This window comes from Momordica charantia, assembly GCF_013281855.1.
Source record: "Momordica charantia cultivar OHB3-1 chromosome 1 unlocalized genomic scaffold, Mcharantia_2.0 BLBB01000001.1, whole genome shotgun sequence".
NCBI lineage: Eukaryota > Viridiplantae > Streptophyta > Magnoliopsida > Cucurbitales > Cucurbitaceae > Momordica > Momordica charantia.
The window spans coordinates 22,030,944-22,047,599 of NW_028275157.1; the positions used below are offsets into that span (position 1 = coordinate 22,030,944).

At 37.9% G+C, this 16,656-nt stretch overlaps 4 protein-coding genes across 5 annotated transcripts; 2 read left to right on the forward strand and 2 right to left on the reverse strand.

Moving 5' to 3' along the window:
• The first annotated feature begins 877 nt into the window (after positions 1–877).
• On the forward strand, positions 878–6,005 carry LOC111012330 (Tetratricopeptide repeat (TPR)-like superfamily protein). The gene is made up of 5 exons (XM_022286438.2): positions 878–2,787; positions 3,283–3,467; positions 3,731–3,901; positions 4,622–5,074; positions 5,418–6,005. Exons 1-5 carry the CDS (start codon positions 1,287–1,289, stop codon positions 5,871–5,873), a joined length of 2,766 nt encoding a protein of 921 aa, XP_022142130.1. The 5' UTR covers positions 878–1,286; the 3' UTR covers positions 5,874–6,005.
• An 85-nt stretch (positions 6,006–6,090) lies between these two features.
• LOC111012333 (uncharacterized) lies at positions 6,091–8,493 on the reverse strand. The gene is made up of 5 exons (XM_022286441.2): positions 7,665–8,493; positions 7,171–7,350; positions 6,883–6,964; positions 6,706–6,813; positions 6,091–6,511 (listed from the first exon to the last, which is right to left on the reverse strand). The coding sequence occupies exons 1-5, from the start codon at positions 7,968–7,970 to the stop codon at positions 6,315–6,317; spliced, it is 873 nt and encodes a 290-aa protein (XP_022142133.1). The 5' UTR covers positions 7,971–8,493; the 3' UTR covers positions 6,091–6,314.
• Positions 8,494–8,631: 138 nt separating this feature from the next.
• Positions 8,632–12,025, reverse strand: LOC111012331 (uncharacterized). 2 transcript variants are annotated; one of them, XM_022286439.2, is made up of 7 exons: positions 11,885–12,025; positions 10,652–11,028; positions 10,156–10,335; positions 9,955–10,036; positions 9,778–9,885; positions 9,512–9,670; positions 8,632–9,073 (listed from the first exon to the last, which is right to left on the reverse strand). In XM_022286439.2, the coding sequence occupies exons 2-7, from the start codon at positions 10,901–10,903 to the stop codon at positions 8,877–8,879; spliced, it is 978 nt and encodes a 325-aa protein (XP_022142131.1). In that variant the 5' UTR covers positions 10,904–11,028; positions 11,885–12,025; the 3' UTR covers positions 8,632–8,876. The 2 variants fall into 2 exon arrangements, with proteins under 2 accessions (XP_022142131.1, XP_087979065.1); XM_088122939.1 differs by having other exon boundaries at positions 9,778–10,036.
• Positions 12,015–15,850, forward strand: LOC111012332 (endonuclease 4). Its single transcript, XM_022286440.2, has 9 exons — positions 12,015–12,148; positions 12,587–12,767; positions 13,369–13,479; positions 13,559–13,614; positions 13,927–14,010; positions 14,248–14,340; positions 14,462–14,529; positions 14,805–14,878; positions 15,541–15,850. Exons 1-9 carry the CDS (start codon positions 12,041–12,043, stop codon positions 15,657–15,659), a joined length of 894 nt encoding a protein of 297 aa, XP_022142132.1. The 5' UTR covers positions 12,015–12,040; the 3' UTR covers positions 15,660–15,850.
• The last annotated feature ends 806 nt before the right edge of the window (positions 15,851–16,656 follow it).

A 16,656-nucleotide genomic window follows, 5' to 3' on the forward strand; every position in this document is an offset into this window, starting at 1 on the left:
ACCCGCCAATAACTCACTTTGGATTCATAATCCCATTTTGAAAAAAACTAATCTATGACCCCACTCTTCCTTATTTATTAATAATTTCATAATTTTTAAATGTAAAATTATTACTGTAGTACCCTTTTAAAATCAACCGCTCCGCAAATCTCTTTACAAATCTTTATTCCCTCCACAAATTTCTCACAATAATTAATTCCAACCTTAAAAAATCAAACTTTTAAGAAAAATATCTAACTCAAATAGTAAATTAAAAGTTTAATATGGAAAAAATAAAAAAACGTACATAATTACATAATTTGTGCGAATTTAATTACAAAAAAGTCGGGACAATATTGCATTAAATGCTCAAGATTTAATTGATAACAATAGGCCCAGAGGGGAGAAAATGCAAAAAAAAAAATCTGAAATTTGGGATCCCGGTCCGAGTTAGAAGGATCCCGGTCCGGGATTGCAGAAACCCGGACTAGGTTACTATTCGGTCCGATATTCTGCAATCCCGGACCGGGATCCTTCTAACTCGGTTCGCGATCCCAAATTCCAGAATTTTTTTTTTTGCATTATCTCCTTATGAATTCCAGTTTCTTTTAGCCTTTATTGTCAAGTAAATCTCGAGCATTTAATGCAATTTTGACACGACATTTATGAAACCTTAATTTTTTTTGTAATTAATTCGAAACAAATCTTATGCATTTATTGTTAAGTAATAAATTAATCTATATTAGATTCAAAATTTAAAAAAAAAAATGCTGAGAAGAGATTGATGGATAATTTTACTTAGATATTTTGATAATTTTACAAACACAAGAAGTGGACACAAAAAAAAAAGAATAAAAAATTCAGAGGAGTTATACAATGGGGTTAAAAACCCCAATTTTCCTTCTAAATCCCAGTCTTCCCCAGCCCTCGATCTCTGTCACTCGCGTCTCCTCCATCTCTCATCTCTCTTATACCCTCCCGCCGGCTACCGCCCACCCCGCCGGCGGCCGCCCCGCTCTCCATTTACCTGTGGCCCCTCCTCGCTCTTCTAAAGGGTTTAGGGCTTCAGTTATTGAAGGTTCTTTTTGCTTCAAGAGGCCGCCATTAGAGCTAGTGCCCTCTGTTTTCGGTATCTCCTTTCCGAGTTCACTGTACACAATTGACCCTTGCTTTCTCTTTAACCTCACCCCTAAAACTTTCAGAAAATTAATTATCCTCTGAAACCCTTGTGCATTTTAAGTCGTGAAGTATTTCACTGATTTTTGTTCTGGGAGGATTGATAGAATTTGGATTCCTAGACTTCTTCCATGTCGATTTCTCAAGATTTATATCCATCGCAAGATGACCTCCTCTACGAAGAAGAGCTTCTTCGAAATCCTTTCAGTTTGAAGTTGTGGTGGCGCTACCTCATAGCACGAGCTGACGCACCATTCAAGAAGCGATTCATTATTTACGAGCGAGCTCTCAAGGCCCTGCCAGGTAGCTATAAGTTATGGTATGCATATCTGCGAGAACGACTCGATCTGGTACGAAATCTTCCCATTACTCATTCTCAGTATGAAACTCTCAACAACACGTTTGAACGAGCGCTGGTGACCATGCATAAAATGCCAAGAATATGGATAATGTACCTGCAGACGTTGACAAACCAGAAATCAGTGACCCGAACGCGTCGGACGTTCGACCGAGCCCTCTGTGCTCTTCCAGTGACACAACATGATCGAATTTGGGAGCCTTACCTCATTTTTGTAAGCCAAAAGGGGATTCCAATTGAGACGTCGCTTAGAGTTTATCGAAGGTATTTAAAATATGATCCAACTCATATTGAAGACTTGATTGAATTTTTGGTTAACTCAAATCTGTGGCAAGAAGCTGCAGAGAATTTGGCTTCCGTGTTGAATGACGAACAATTTTATTCTATTAAGGGGAAGACCAAGCACCGGCTGTGGCTAGAGTTGTGTGATTTGCTTACTAGGCATGCTACTGAGGTTTCAGGGTTGAATGTTGATGCCATAATAAGGGGCGGCATTAGGAAGTTCACAGATGAGGTAGGGCGCTTATGGACATCACTTGCAGAATATTACATCAGAAGGAATTTACACGAGAAGGCAAGAGACATATTTGAAGAAGGGATGACTACCGTTGTTACAGTAAGAGATTTTAGTGTGATTTTTGATTCATACTCTCAATTCGAGGAGAGTATGCTGGCTCATAAGATGGAAAATATGGATTTGAGTGACGAGGAAGATGAAGTGCAGGAAAATGGCCTTGAGGAGGAGGAGTTGGAGGAGGACATCCGGTTAGATGTTGATTTATCAGTTTCTAAGTTTGAGAAGAAGATACTTCAAGGGTTTTGGCTGTATGATGATAGTGACATAGATTTGAGGCTAGCTAGGTTAGACCATCTCATGGACAGAAGACCAGAATTAGCTAATAGTGTTCTCCTACGACAAAATCCTCATAATGTCGAACAATGGCATCGAAGGATTAAATTATTTGAGGGCAATCCCACAAGACAGATATTGACATATACTGAGGCTGTGAGAACAGTGGACCCCATGAAAGCTGTTGGTAAGCCTCATACCTTGTGGGTTGCTTTCGCTAAGCTATACGAGTCCCACAAAGATCTTCCAAATGCAAGAGTTATTTTTGATAAAGCTGTACAAGTTAACTACAAGACTGTGGATAACTTGGCTAGCATTTGGTGTGAATGGGCGGAAATGGAATTGAGGCATAAAAATTTTAAAGGAGCTCTAGAGCTCATGCGGCGAGCTACAGCAGAGCCATCTGTTGAAGTCAAACGAAAAGGTAACTTCAAAAAGATTTCTCATCAATAATTGTACTCATGTTTAATCACATTGTGCTGATTGCTCCTTTTTCAGTTAATAGTACTCTAGGTTTCTCTTTGTCTAAGCATCTTACATGGCTTTTGTTTGTTTAGACTAAGGGATTAAACTAGAGTTGATTTGGTAGTATATTTTGAACTTTTTTTTTTTGGATAAGAAACCTTTTATAGACAAAAGCATAGCACAAAAACAGCCTAAGGGCATTTTGAACATTAAAATATGTAGTTTGTTTCTCAATAAAATAATAATGCTTTCAGAAAACCTATGTTCTCATTGTGAATCTAAAAAGAGCTCAAAGTATATTGAGCAACAATAATATTAACGTTGGTATAATTTATGTGGAAGATGTGCGATGCAAGGTTGTTATCTCCTTGAATATGCAGCAATTGGCTTGGTTTGAAGAACATTTGGTCGACATGATGCAATATTAATGTTGGTATATGGATTATGATTGCAGTGGCTGCTGATGGGAACGAACCAGTCCAGATGAAGGTGCACAAGTCCCTAAGACTTTGGACCTTTTATGTGGATTTGGAGGAAAGTCTTGGAACCTTGGAGTCCACCCGTGCAGTTTATGAGCGAATATTGGACTTAAGAATTGCTACCCCGCAAATAATAATCAACTATGCTTTGCTTCTGGAGGTAATGTTAAATCTGGCTTATGTCACTTTATTATTATTATTTTTTTTATAAGAAATGGAAATTTTGTATACCAAAAAAAAAACATGTACAGCCTGAAGGCTGGGGAATGAGAAAGCCCCCACCTTACAAAACTAATGAAGAGCCGCTTTCCAATCACGGATAAGCATAGCAAGACTGTAGTTACAAGAAGAATTCTTATGTCACTTTATATTGCCTTTTTTGACTCTGTGGATGGATTTACTCATAAATTTTGACATGTGCAGGAACACAAGTACTTTGAAGATGCATTCAAAGTATATGAAAGGGGTGTCAAGATCTTTAAGTATCCTCATGTCAAAGATATATGGGTCACGTATCTATCCAAGTTTGTAAAAAGATATGGGAAGACAAAATTGGAGCGGGCAAGAGAACTCTTTGAGCATGCAGTTGAAACAGTATGTATAATTAATCTCTTAATCTCTTGCATCTCTTTGGATCAATGTAATTGGTTCTTATGAAAAAAATGTTCTTGAAATTATGCTGAAATCTAATTTACCTAAAATGATCTGATAGTAATAGAAAACAAAAATGAAACCTTTTGAGTATTCCATGACAGTTGGATATTTTTGGAATTATTTTACTTTGGCTTGAAGAAGTACAAGAGTTTCAAGATAAATATGAAGTTGTAGTAAAAGTTTTGGAAGGACTGATATCTGTAGTTCATTGTTGGAGCAAAAGTAATGAAAGAGACTTGTAAAATTACCTTAGTTGCTATCCTAGTTAATAGATCCACTTATTTCTTGTAATAGATGTATATTCTCTTTTTCATTCCACGTGACTCATATTCTTTAGTGCTTCTGCATATATTATAAGCTATGAAAGTTCTTTGTTTCTGTTTTGGGAAAAAAGTTCGAAAATTTGCGTTTGGGTAGTTCTTAAGGAGACCACTTAGAATCTAAAAATCCAGTGTTCCCCTTCTTTATTCCCTTCTGGAGTAAAGGGATGATATCTACTTTGAGTATTTCTTATGTCATTATTACATCCCTTTTCATTTAGTAGACACAAGGCCTTGCATTGTTCTTGAGTTGAATGATGCTAAAATGCATCCTTATCATGGAATATTATAGTATAGATATGATGATGCTAATGGTTCTATATTTTGATTATGCATTCAGGCACCCGCTGATTCAGTTAGGCCTTTGTATCTTCAATATGCGAAGCTTGAGGAAGACCATGGTTTGGCAAAACGAGCTATGAAGGTCTATGATCAAGCAACTAAAGCTGTTCCGAATAATGAGAAGTTGAGTATGTATGAAATATACATTGCTCGTGCAGCCGAGATATTTGGTGTTCCTAAAACTAGAGAAATCTATGAACAAGCAATAGAATCTGGTCTTCCCGATCAAGATGTGAAGACCATGTGCTTGAAGTATGCTGAGCTGGAGAAGAGTTTGGGAGAAATTGATCGTGCTCGCGGAATTTATGTATTTGCTTCACAGTTTGCAGACCCTCGATCAGATGTGAACTTCTGGAACAAATGGCACGAGTTTGAGGTGCAACATGGAAATGAAGATACCTTTAGAGAGATGCTTCGAATTAAAAGGAGTGTTTCTGCTAGCTATAGCCAGGTATTTTCTTACTCAATACTTCGAATGTCTCCCTCTTATCATTTGTTCGTTAATGGAACTTCTGTTAATGAACACAAGAAATCAGTCCTCTTGTGGAAACTTTGTTGTCTGACGTGGTTGGATTTCTCCAAGAGGATATAGGGTACATTATATTTGGAAATATTGTTTTAGGGACTGATAGTACCCCAACTTCATGGATTGCAATACTTTTTGTTTTTCTCTAAGCTATGAGTATAACGTTTATACTTTTTTCTTGCACGAGCACATGGTTAGTTATATTTAAATGATTGGAATATGTAAGTCTTACACAATCTTTACCTTTTTTATTTTTCCTGTTCTCCAGACACATTTTATTCTGCCCGAGTATCTAATGCAAAAGGATCAAACAATGAACCTTGACGAGGCAAAAGACAAATTGAAGCAGGCTGGGGTTACAGAAGATGAAATGGCTGCTCTGGAGAGGCAGTTGGCCCCTGCAATTGAAGATGCAGCCAAAGATAACAGTCGTAAAGTTGGCTTTGTGAGCGCTGGAGTCGAATCACAAGCCGAAGGAGGATTAAAGGGTGCTGCTAATCACGAAGACATCGAGTTGCCAGATGAGAGCGATTCGGATGAAGACGAGAATGTTGAAATTGCACAGAAAGAAATCCCATCTGCAATTTTTGGAGGCCTTGTTCGGAAAAGGGAAGAATCCGACGAGGCAGACGGTAATAAGGAAAATGGTGCTGCTGCAGTAGAAAAGGACGACGACAGCCACCTTGGTGCTCTTGAGAGGATTAAAAGGCAAAAGAGAGCCTGATACCGTTTTGTTGTAGAAGTCGAGATGATTGAATGTGTAATGTGAAGAAGAGTTTTTTTTTTCTCTCTTCAAAATCAATGAACTTTTTAGGAAAAGAATACACCCCTCCTGCATTCTTGGGGGTTTTTTCTTTGTAGAATACAAGTTTTTCTTTTCCTAATTTAGATTAATTGATTATTACTGTGGGTTGCAAAATAGGTATGAAAATTATAGCCCATATTAGAAACTTAGAAGTCATATATTTACGACAATACATTTCTAACGTCCTTCCAATTAAATCTGAACCAAATGCATGGAAACAAGAGGTGGTAAAATGAATCACCAAGTAACGGAAATCACAACTTCACGGTAATTCTTTAATTACTAATTGCCAAGTTCAAACTTCAACCACAGCTTAATCAGCAATCATTTTTCATCTGGATCTCTCGACAATCTCTTTAATCATGGAATCAGCAGTATCTTTCCAATATGCATGCTACTCTCCATTAGCTGGTGGGCTTCTTCTGCTCCTGACAATGGAAGATACTTGAAGATCACAGGCTTCACCTTCCCTGCTGCAATGGCTGGCCAAACCATCTTCTCAACTTCTCTAACAATAACTGCTTTGTTTTCAGGAGTACGGTTTCGCAAGCCAGCCGCTGCACACGATACATGATATATATTTCATCATAGGGAAAGATCGCAAATTTGACAAGCAATGAAATTCTTCCCATTGAATGACAACAGTGACACATTTTTCAATTTCACATAAATTTTCAGTACTACGACAAATAAGCATTCAGGACATGAGACCTTAAAACAATTAGGAGTTACAGGGATGCTAAAGAGCAACCTTTTCCATCTGTTTCTTCTTTCACTCGTGCGACAAAATCTTGCGTTTTGTAATTGATGCACACATCTGCTCCAAGGTCCTTGCAGACAGCTAATTTCTCCTCACTACCTGGCAATGGAGATCTAAAAACATGAGGAAAGATTCAGGAACATAAAAAGATCAAAGTGATTGCCCAACCTGCAGTAATAAACACTCTTTCTCCTTGGTATTTGGCTATCTGAATAGCAAAAGTACCAATTCCACTTGAGCCTCCATGAACCTGAAATTTCAACATCTTTCCATTCATGATGGCAATACATAAATGAATTCAATTGGGATTCTATATAACTCCAAGTTTATCAACATATCCCCTTCAGTAACTTTCTTCTCTCTCTCATCTCCCTTTCCAATCTTTTTTCTATCACACTCAAGTAAACTAAACCCCTATGAAGTTTCCATATGAAGTTTTCCAAATCATATTCATACCAACAATGTCTCTCCTCTCGCTAACCGACTTGTCATAAACACGGTCGACCAAACAGTTGACACCACCTCCGGAAGACTAGCGGCATCCTTCAAGGAAACACCAGGTGGAATGGGAAGCACTTGCCCAGCTGGGACAGCTACTTTCTCAGCATATCCGCCTCCAGCAAGAAGAGCACATACCTGTTCTGCAGCAGTATGTTAAATGATCAGATGCTAGAGAGCTATTTCAATTTTAAAATATATAGCATATGAGAAATTGTTCCCTACCAATAAAAGACCACTAAATAATGTTGTGAATCCTCAAACAAGAAGTGCAAAAGTGTCTCTGATGTTAAAACTTAAAAAGTGCTATGAACTCGCGAGTCTAGAACCAGTTTTAAGGCTGGAAAATTGGGACTACCACATTATTTTCTGAGAAGACTTGAAAAGGAAAAAAACAGGACCTCTGCAATAATTCGAGAACAAATGAATTTCAGTTTAATTTCATAAACGACCTGATCGCCGGTTTTCCAACGAGAGACGTTTTTCCCAACGGCTTCAATGATCCCAGAGCATTCGAGACCGAGGTAGGGACTGGCACCCTTGGGCGGGGGATGAAAGCCTTTCCTCTGTAACGTGTCGGCCTGGTTGGCCGCAGTGGCCTCGATCCTGATCAGAACCTCACCGTCTTTGATTACTGGGTCCTCAACCTCTTGCAATTGAAGAACTTCCAGGTCGCTCGGCTTGCTGATCACTATAGCTTTCATTGTCTGTCTGCTACTGGACTCTGCAAAGCACACAGCTGAACGAAGAGATCTCATTCCTCTACGCACGCTACAGGGAAACGAAAGAAATATATGTTCTTTTCCAAACCCAATCAAATGCTTCTTCAAAAACAAACAGTCAAATGCTTAATTCAGTTCTTTGCAATATGGGTTCTCAAACCTGGCCCAGTACAAGGAGTTTTGGGCCTCTCTCACAGAGCCTGAAAGAAACATTGTGCTTCATCCCCAACAGCCTATGTTCAGATTTTAACGTCCCTTACCTCTGAAGATTCGGAAAACGGTGAGCAAACCCTCTCGAGTTTTGGAATGACGGTTCAGAAATGAATAGTAGCCAATTTTTTAGCTGCCAGTAGCGATCAACGGGATGAAAAGAAAAAAACCAGAAGAGAAAATTGAATAAAACAGAGCCCTCATTAACTGAAGTGAAGAAGTCTCAGTTATAAATTTACACAGCACAGCAACAATCCTTTTCTACCTTCATTCCAATTAAAGCTGAACCAAATTCATGAAAACAAGAAATGGGTAAAACGATCACCAAGTATTGAAGACACGACTACACTGTAAGCCCATATTAGAACTTAGAAATTAGAAGTCATATTTTTACATGTACTTCAGAGTTACCTTTGATTCGAACACTTTCAATTTCGTTGTCTTATCCACTAATTTTCATGGATATTAAAGGATTGTTGGTGGAAAATTGAACCAAACAGAACCTCATTAACTGAACTGAAGAAATCTCAGTTATAAATTTAGACAGCCCGGCAACAATCCTTTTCTACTGTCATTCAAGTTAAATCCGAACCAAAACCATGGAAACACAACTACACGGTAATTATTTTATTACTAATTGCCAAGTTTGATGGTACCAAGATCAAACTAAACTTCAACCACAGCTTAATCAGCAATCATGTTTTCATATTGGTCTCTTGACAATCTATGTCATCATGGAACCAGCAGTATCTTCCCAATATGCTTGCTACTCTCCATTAGCTTGTGGGCTTCTGCTGCTCCTGACAATGGAAGATACTTGAAGATCACAGGTTTCACCTTGCCTGCTGCAATGGCTGGCCAAACTATCTCCTCAACTTCATTAACAATAACTGCTTTGTTTTCAGTAGTCCGGTTTCGCAAGCCAGCCGCTGCACACATGATACATGATACACGATAGATATTTCATCATAGGGAAAGATTGCAAATGTGGAAGGATCCATGTTTTTAAAATCAAAGAAATTCTTCCCATTCAAAGAAGAAATACAAGATTCATAACAGAGAAGATAACACGTGCACAAAAAGATTCGAGTCTTAAAAATGGAAAATCCAATTAGTTTAAATATGACACAAGCAAAACATTAAAAAAATATTATCAATGTGGTAACAAATAAGTAAATAGGAACCACTTCTTTGGACATGGATGCTAATTGCTAAGCTTTCTGGTGCAAATAAGTGTATCAACTTTAAGTAGTATTTTCATCATCTCAGAAGCACAAACATGGTACAACAAGGATATGTATTGACTGTCAGAACATTTTTCTAATATATATTTGATCAGTAGCATGAGTTTCTGATTATTGTCTTACCTTGCACAGTCAGGCGCTTTGCAAACAAACTGCGGAAGTCTAGCTGTGTTACTGCACCGCTCATGGTTCCGATAATAAAAAGTCTTCCATCTAAGTTTAAGCTTTCGAGATTCCGCTGGAAGTAACTAGCTCCAATACTGTCAAGAATAACATCCACACCTGTCATGGTACAAAATTTCACATAATTTTTCAGTACTAACACGAAGAAGCATTCAGGACGTGGGACCTTAAAACAGTGAGGAGTTATAGGGATGTTAAAGACCAACCTTTTCCATCAGTTTCTTCTTTCACTCGCGCGACAAAATCTTCCGTTTTGTAATTGATGCACACATCTGCTCCAAGGTCCTTGCAGACAGCTAATTTCTCCTCACTACCTGGCGATGAAGATTTAAAAACATGAGGAGAGATTAAGGAACATAAAAAGATCAAAGTGATTGCCCTACCTGCAGTAACAAACACTCTTGCTCCTTGGTATTTGGCTATCTGAATAGCAAAAGTACCAATTCCACTTGAGCCTCCATGAACCTGAAATTTCAATATCCTTCCATTCATAACGGCAAATGAATTCAATATCCTTCCAATCTTTTTTCTATCACACTCAAGAAAACTAAACCCCCATGAAGTTTTCCAAATCATATTCATACCAACAATGTCTCTCCTCTCGCTAACCGGCTTGTCATAAACACGGTTGACCAAACGGTGCAGGCCACCTCTGGAAGACTAGCAGCATCCTTCAAGGAAACACCAGGTGGAATGGGAAGCACTTGCCCAGCTGGGACAGCTACTTTCTCAGCATATCCGCCACCAGCAAGAAGAGCACATACCTGTTCTGCAGCAGTATGTTAAATGATCAGATGATAGATAACTATTTCAATTCTTTAAATCATGTAGCATATGGGAAATTGTCCCCTACCAGTAAAAAACCACTAAAGAATGTTATGAATCCTCAAACAAGAAATGAAAATTTGTCACTGATGTTAAAACATAAAAAGTGCTGGGAACTAGCGAGTCTAGACCCAGTTTTAAGGTTGGAAAATTGGGATTGCCACATTATTTTTTTAGAGACTTTAAAAGGAAAAAAAAACAGGACCTCTACAATAATTCAAGAACAAATGAATTTCAGTTAATTTCATAAACGACCTGATCGCCGGTTTTCCAGCGGGAGACATTTTTTCCAACGGCTTCAACGATCCCAGAGCATTCGAGACCCAGGTAGGGACTGGCACCCTTGGGCGGGGGATAGAAGCCTTGCCTCTGCAACGTGTCGGCCCGGTTGAGCGCAGTGGCCTCGACCCTGATCAGAACCTCATCGTCTTTGATTACTGGGTCCTCAACCTCTTGCAGTTGAAGAACTTCTGCGTCGCCCGGTTGGCTGATCACTATTGCTTTCATTGTTTATCTGCTACTGGAATTTGGACTCTCCAAAGCACACACGACACAGCTGATCGAAGATATCTTATTCCTCTACAAGGGAAGGAATGGAAGATCGTTTCTTTTCCAAACCCAATCAAATGCTTCTTCAAAAACAAACAGACAAATGCCCAGTTCAGTTCTTTGCAACATGGGTTCTAAAACCCCGCCCACAACGAGAAGTTTTGGGCCTCTCTCACAGAGCCCAGACAGAAAAACAGGAGCATAAATAGCATTGAATCTTCTACAAATATTCAGGTGGCCATATTTTTTGGCCATTTTTCTGTAAGCAGGGACACCCACTTTAATTTACCAAGAGAACATTGTGTTTCATTACCAACCACCTATGTTTGAATTTTTAATGTATCTTACGTCTGAAGATAAGATTTATAAAACCGATAGCAAATTTAGTGTAGTTTTGGAAGAGATGGGTCAAGGTTAATCTTTTACTGATACCATTAAATTTTTTATAAATAAGAGAATAATCATGTAAAAAAATGATGGGTAGATTATATATTTACAACTATCACATTTAGTTGACAATAAAACGATATTAAATCTTAGGTATATTTTGCCATAAGCATTCTCCACAAGCGAGCAAAAAAGGGGGAAAAAAGAAGATTCAAAACAAGAAGAATGGCAGTGACCGTGTATACGTGTGAGGAGGAAGAAGGTGAGAAAGGGAAAAGAAAGTGGAAAGATGGTTCTGCAAGATAGAATTAAAAAAACCCAGAAGAGAAATCGACGGATGGAAAAAATCACGCGAGAACGTTCAAGTTAGCATTACAAACTAGCATCGAACTTGATTAAATTTCAAATTTTAAACCTAAGTTTTTAGGGCACCCACATGTGGCATATGGCAGAGTAGGAACTAGGATTGAGTTTTCATATAAGAAATTATATAGAATATTCGAAAATTATTGTTAATTGACTGTTCATTTTTCAGATTTTAATTTGCGTTACCTTTGATTGGCCGGGAGGAAAGCGTCGAAAAAAGCCGGTGTAGTTTTGCAGACGATCGAGCTTCAGCAACAGATCCAACAGGTAAAGTCTTCCATCACTGCTAAGCTTCAGCCGATTTGATTGTGTTGACAGCGTATTTTGGGGCTAAGAGCAGTCATGGGCCGGTTTGAGCTCTTCTGGAGAGCTTCCGTTTTTCTGCTACTTGTACCTGGAATCCTCGGCTGGGGAAAGGAAGGTCACTATGCAATCTGCAAGATAGCCGAGGTAAGAATATTCAGTTCATTTTTAAGCATCAGTCATCATTTATTTTGTCAAGCTTTCGGTGTTACAGAAGGGTAATAGGGAATATGGTGCAGTCCAGTTCAGAAAATAAGGATAATAACTGGGGTTGTTGATTGAAAGTCCTCGAAAGTGTAGCTTTAATAGTGTAGGTCAGGATTTAAGGTAAAGCAAACGTGGCAAAGGAGAGAGGACCTTGTGAAATTTGGTCCGCTATTAGAAAACTTTGGACCCATTTGGATATTTGACATATAGAACTGAAATAAACACTTGTATCCACTATTTTAGCTTCTTAGTAAGCTAGAAATCTGTTTGGTGAGACGACTTGGAGCTGGTTGTATCTGATATCATCCTATGATAGGGAGTGCAATCATTAGATCCTGCAGTGTTCAAGACAAGACTGATATCACTTTTCTGGTTTAGGGATATTTCACTGAAGATGCTCTATCCATGGTCAAAGAATTGCTTCCAGCTTCTGCTGAGGGTGATCTCGCCGCTGTATGCTCCTGGCCTGATGAGATTCGACGAAAGGCTCATTATCACTGGAGTAGCGTTTTACACTATGTTGACACTCCTGATTTCTTTTGTAATTATAATTACTCGAGTAAGTTTGAGCTTAAGGTATTTTCAGTTCCTTTTGTGAACTATCATGCCGTTTTACTGTTTTATATAATGGTTGCTATTGTAGTGTTTATGAGCTTTAAAATTCAAAAGCATTGTTGAACCACAGGAATACTGAGGCTGAGAAATTTGATAGTTCATGATAACATAACCAATGTATCCTCTGAAGTTAACTTATATGGCCAATGGCGTAATTATTATAGCACTAGCGCCAATATCTTCCTAAATTAAAAATTTCATATTCATAAGAACATAAGATTTTGACACAGAATTTCAATGTCTCGTTGCTTCAAGATGATAAAGTGTTCACATGAAATGAACTAACTTGTTCTGCAATTCTTGTGCCAGTTGCCTGTTGCCTTTTGTTCCCCTTCTAGCTTTGAAACATCTTATGTTGCCAACTACGAAGTTAATGAAAATATGTCATTCTGAACATGTCATATATGATGGTTATTAAATTCAATTTGATTTTTGATTCCTTTCATTCAACAAGGTATTTTTAGTTGCAAGATTTAACGCTAATGATTGATTTTCTCTTCATGACAATGTTTACGAGTGTAACAGTTTCCTCTGCTTCATTATAGGAGACTGTCATGACACTCATGGACATAACGGTAGGTGTGTGATTGCGGCAATTTACAACTATACCATGCAACTTGAATCAACTTACAAAGAGATGACTTCAGATGTTAGATGTAAGCACCGTAAATAACTACCCATCCTGTCCATACATTTTTCGAACAAACGTCATTTTTATTCACGTGGTATTTTCAGATAACTTAACAGAGGCTCTCATGTTCTTGTCCCATTTTATTGGAGATGTCCACCAGGTTTGCCCTTTCTACAGATCTGAACTTTTAGGCACTCAGAGAAACTGAAAATATGAAGTGCTAGGTTCATGAAACTTATATTATGTAACTACAAACTTTAGTCCTTGGAATATTGTTGAAAGTGTATTTTCATCCGATGGTAAAATCACTCTTTCTTTTCAAATAGGAATCTTTATAGTTTGATTAGCAAGTTTGTGCATTAACTACATAATAATACTAATAGTGTCAACTGTATTTCATTTTTTCCCTAAAGAATCGAATAATTTATGATTTTATTCCTTTGTATCTGAATTTTCCGTTATTTGGTGGCAGCCCCTGCATGTTGGTTTCATTGGAGATCTTGGTGGTAATTCAATAACAGTCCGTTGGTACCGTAGAAAGACTAATCTTCATCATGTAAGTGCACCTAGAGATTTGAATTCCCTCCTCACAAGTACCCTCCTTATTTCATCACTATTCTTCATACACCTTTAACCATTTGACAGTAAACACACGAAACATCTCGTAAAACTTCACCATGATGGTTAAAACTACAAGCTCGGAAATCCCATTACATACTGCAGAATGTTTTGGTTTTTATCCATCTGGTATTGGAATAGTTTTGTCCATAAAAATGAAATGGTCTTTCTACAGGTATGGGATAACATGATCATTGAGTCTGCCTTGAAGACGTTCTACAATTCAAGCCTTGCACTAATGATTCAAGCTATTCAAAATAGCATTGTGGTGTGCCTCCTTTCTCTGATTTTATGTTCTGACTTGCCTTTTTTGATAGAACAATTTACTTTTCTTATTTTTTACTCATAGTTCTTTTTCCTTATGCCATCTTCGTTTTAAATTTCTGAAGGATGAATGGTATAATGATGTATCAAGTTGGAGAAATTGCACAGAGAACCACACAGTTTGTCCTAACCCGTGAGTATTTTATCATTCTTATCCCTTATCCATGTTCGGCAACCTGTTTATGTTCAAATCATGTAATCAAATGATTCCTCTGCTGTCATATGAGCATCCCTGATTAGTATACGAAGATGGACTTGCCACTATTATACGTTGCTGAAACTTAAGATAACGTCTTTTTTAGCTCGAAAGAGGAGAAAAATATTCATCGGGTGAAAAATAACCTTCATTTTCCCACCATAAAGTTCTAGGAAATGGTAAGACTTGATTGGATGCCTCTTATTTTTCAGGTATGCTTCTGAAAGTATTAGCTTGGCGTGTAAATATGCGTACAAGAATGCCACTCCCGGAAGCACACTAGATGGTATACTCTTTTTTCTAGACAACCTCTCCTACACTCACATGTATGGTTTCTTTTCCACATTAACTTATCTGTTTCCAGTGCTGTGGTTAAAAATAGGTTGTAGGTGAAACCTAAACTTCTTAATGGGGATTTTGGTGGAGGTGGGTATGAGCGTAATGAAAGGAGCGAGACCTCTAGATATCCAGTGATAAGAATGCGAAAGGGTGTAAACTGCATGGGATTTGATTCTATATGTCAAAACCAGATAGATGCCACTTAGTTTATTGTTGCAACTTGCAATCCTTACCGTTAAAAAGAGAGACATTTTCCAGTCATCAAGATCAGACGAATTTCTTGTGTTAAATCTTCTGTTTCTACATTATACTCGAGAGGTTTTAACCCATCCTGTTACCCATAGGAACGTTTCGAATACAAGTTCATCCCTGATTCCTTTCTGTTCTGCCAATATGATAAAAAAATCTGAATCATTAATCTGTTAAAGAAGGCTCCTGTTCAAAAAACTTTCGAGAAACTCTACCAGTTTGCTTGTTGAGGCATACAAAGATGCCAGAATAACTCAACTCTGCACTAGTTCTTTCTCTATGCTCCCAGCTTCCTGAATCTATAGAATTAAGAGTGGTTGGCTGACCAAATGAGCCAAAATTTCTCCTGTTTCACTGCAGACAGTTATTTTCTTAGCCGGTTGCCAGTCGTAGAGAAGAGGTTAGCACAAAGTGGCATCAGATTGGCTGCTACCCTCAACCGAATCGCGGCTTCTGAAGTGAAAGTGGCTGAAGCTTGAAGACAATGAATGGGAGAGATCAGATCCATTTCATACAATAGTAAAATGGTTGAGGACATGAATTGATTCATTCTCCATTCCTCTGTCCTGTACTATATTTATGATTGTTCATAAAGAACCCAATATGAGGAGAATCATCTGTTAATTGAACAGTCACTGGATAATATGATTCAGTTGATTCACTGCCTTTAGTCTGCATCTTAAAGATTAAATCCCAGATTGTAGTTCAGGAAAATTTTCACTAACATTTACAAGAATTGAGCTTAAATATCCCACAACTCCACAGAACAGACAAACCCCATCTCATATTCAATCTACACGCCCAGTTTTATGACAGATTAATAGGAGATATCAAACTCAAACACCTCATCTGACATCCTCAACACCTGCTTTGTAAATTTTAGATCACTGTATCCGATTTTGAATTTTTAGCAGACTTAATGGAATTTGCTTATGTCAAAAGACCACTCGAATTTTAGCCAATCTCATGTTACAGTTAAAACAGAAGCTGACTGCTGACATATGCAACATTCTGGAAGTTCTTACATCATCAAACGTGGAAAATAAGGAACCCGTTTGATTCAATGGACATGAATTCTTTGAGAATAAGTATTTGAAACTTTCTTTTTACTTGGTCTTTGGTCTACATTCATAACATTTTTATTAGATTATGAATTTTTTTCGTATTAAAGTTCATATGCAAAGGAAAAGATGACAAAGATTTGATTTTTTTAAAATAATGAATGCTCAATTTTTCAATGGTGGTGATAAAGAGCCAAGTATGATCCAACTATTTCTCGTGGGTGTGATAAAACAGAACAGAGGTGACTGAGAGCTTAAATAGTAATCATGGTCGAGAACCACGACAGGCAGTAAAACTACCCCTTGTGGGGAACGTGTGTTACCAATGGGGACATAATTGATGAAGGAGACAAAAGTACATCCTTTACAAAACATGACACAAGTGCTAAAGAAGCAGCCACAGGTGGCGGCCATT

Excerpts from the sequence above, each read along its gene's own strand:
- LOC111012330 (XM_022286438.2), top strand. The coding sequence starts at position 1,287 with ATGTCGATTTCTCAAGATTTATATCCATCGCAAGATGACCTCCTCTAC. Across the intron at positions 2,788-3,282 it reads TGTTGAAGTCAAACGAAAAG|TGGCTGCTGATGGGAACGAA; the intron begins GTAACTTCAAAA and ends TTATGATTGCAG. Across the intron at positions 3,468-3,730 it reads ACTATGCTTTGCTTCTGGAG|GAACACAAGTACTTTGAAGA; the intron begins GTAATGTTAAAT and ends TGACATGTGCAG.
- LOC111012333 (XM_022286441.2), bottom strand. The coding sequence starts at position 7,970 with ATGAGATCTCTTCGTTCAGCTGTGTGCTTTGCAGAGTCCAGTAGCAGA. Across the intron at positions 7,351-7,664 it reads GTTGGAAAACCGGCGATCAG|GTATGTGCTCTTCTTGCTGG; the intron begins GTCGTTTATGAA and ends GCTGCAGAACAG. Across the intron at positions 6,814-6,882 it reads AAGAGTGTTTATTACTGCAG|GTAGTGAGGAGAAATTAGCT; the intron begins GTTGGGCAATCA and ends CTCCATTGCCAG.
- LOC111012331 (XM_088122939.1), bottom strand. The coding sequence starts at position 10,903 with ATGAAAGCAATAGTGATCAGCCAACCGGGCGACGCAGAAGTTCTTCAA. Across the intron at positions 10,336-10,651 it reads GCTGGAAAACCGGCGATCAG|GTATGTGCTCTTCTTGCTGG; the intron begins GTCGTTTATGAA and ends GCTGCAGAACAG. Across the intron at positions 10,037-10,155 it reads CGAGAGGAGAGACATTGTTG|GTTCATGGAGGCTCAAGTGG; the intron begins GTATGAATATGA and ends TTGAAATTTCAG.
- LOC111012332 (XM_022286440.2), top strand. The coding sequence starts at position 12,041 with ATGGGCCGGTTTGAGCTCTTCTGGAGAGCTTCCGTTTTTCTGCTACTT. Across the intron at positions 12,768-13,368 it reads TTGTAATTATAATTACTCGA|GAGACTGTCATGACACTCAT; the intron begins GTAAGTTTGAGC and ends GCTTCATTATAG. Across the intron at positions 14,341-14,461 it reads CTATTCAAAATAGCATTGTG|GATGAATGGTATAATGATGT; the intron begins GTGTGCCTCCTT and ends AAATTTCTGAAG.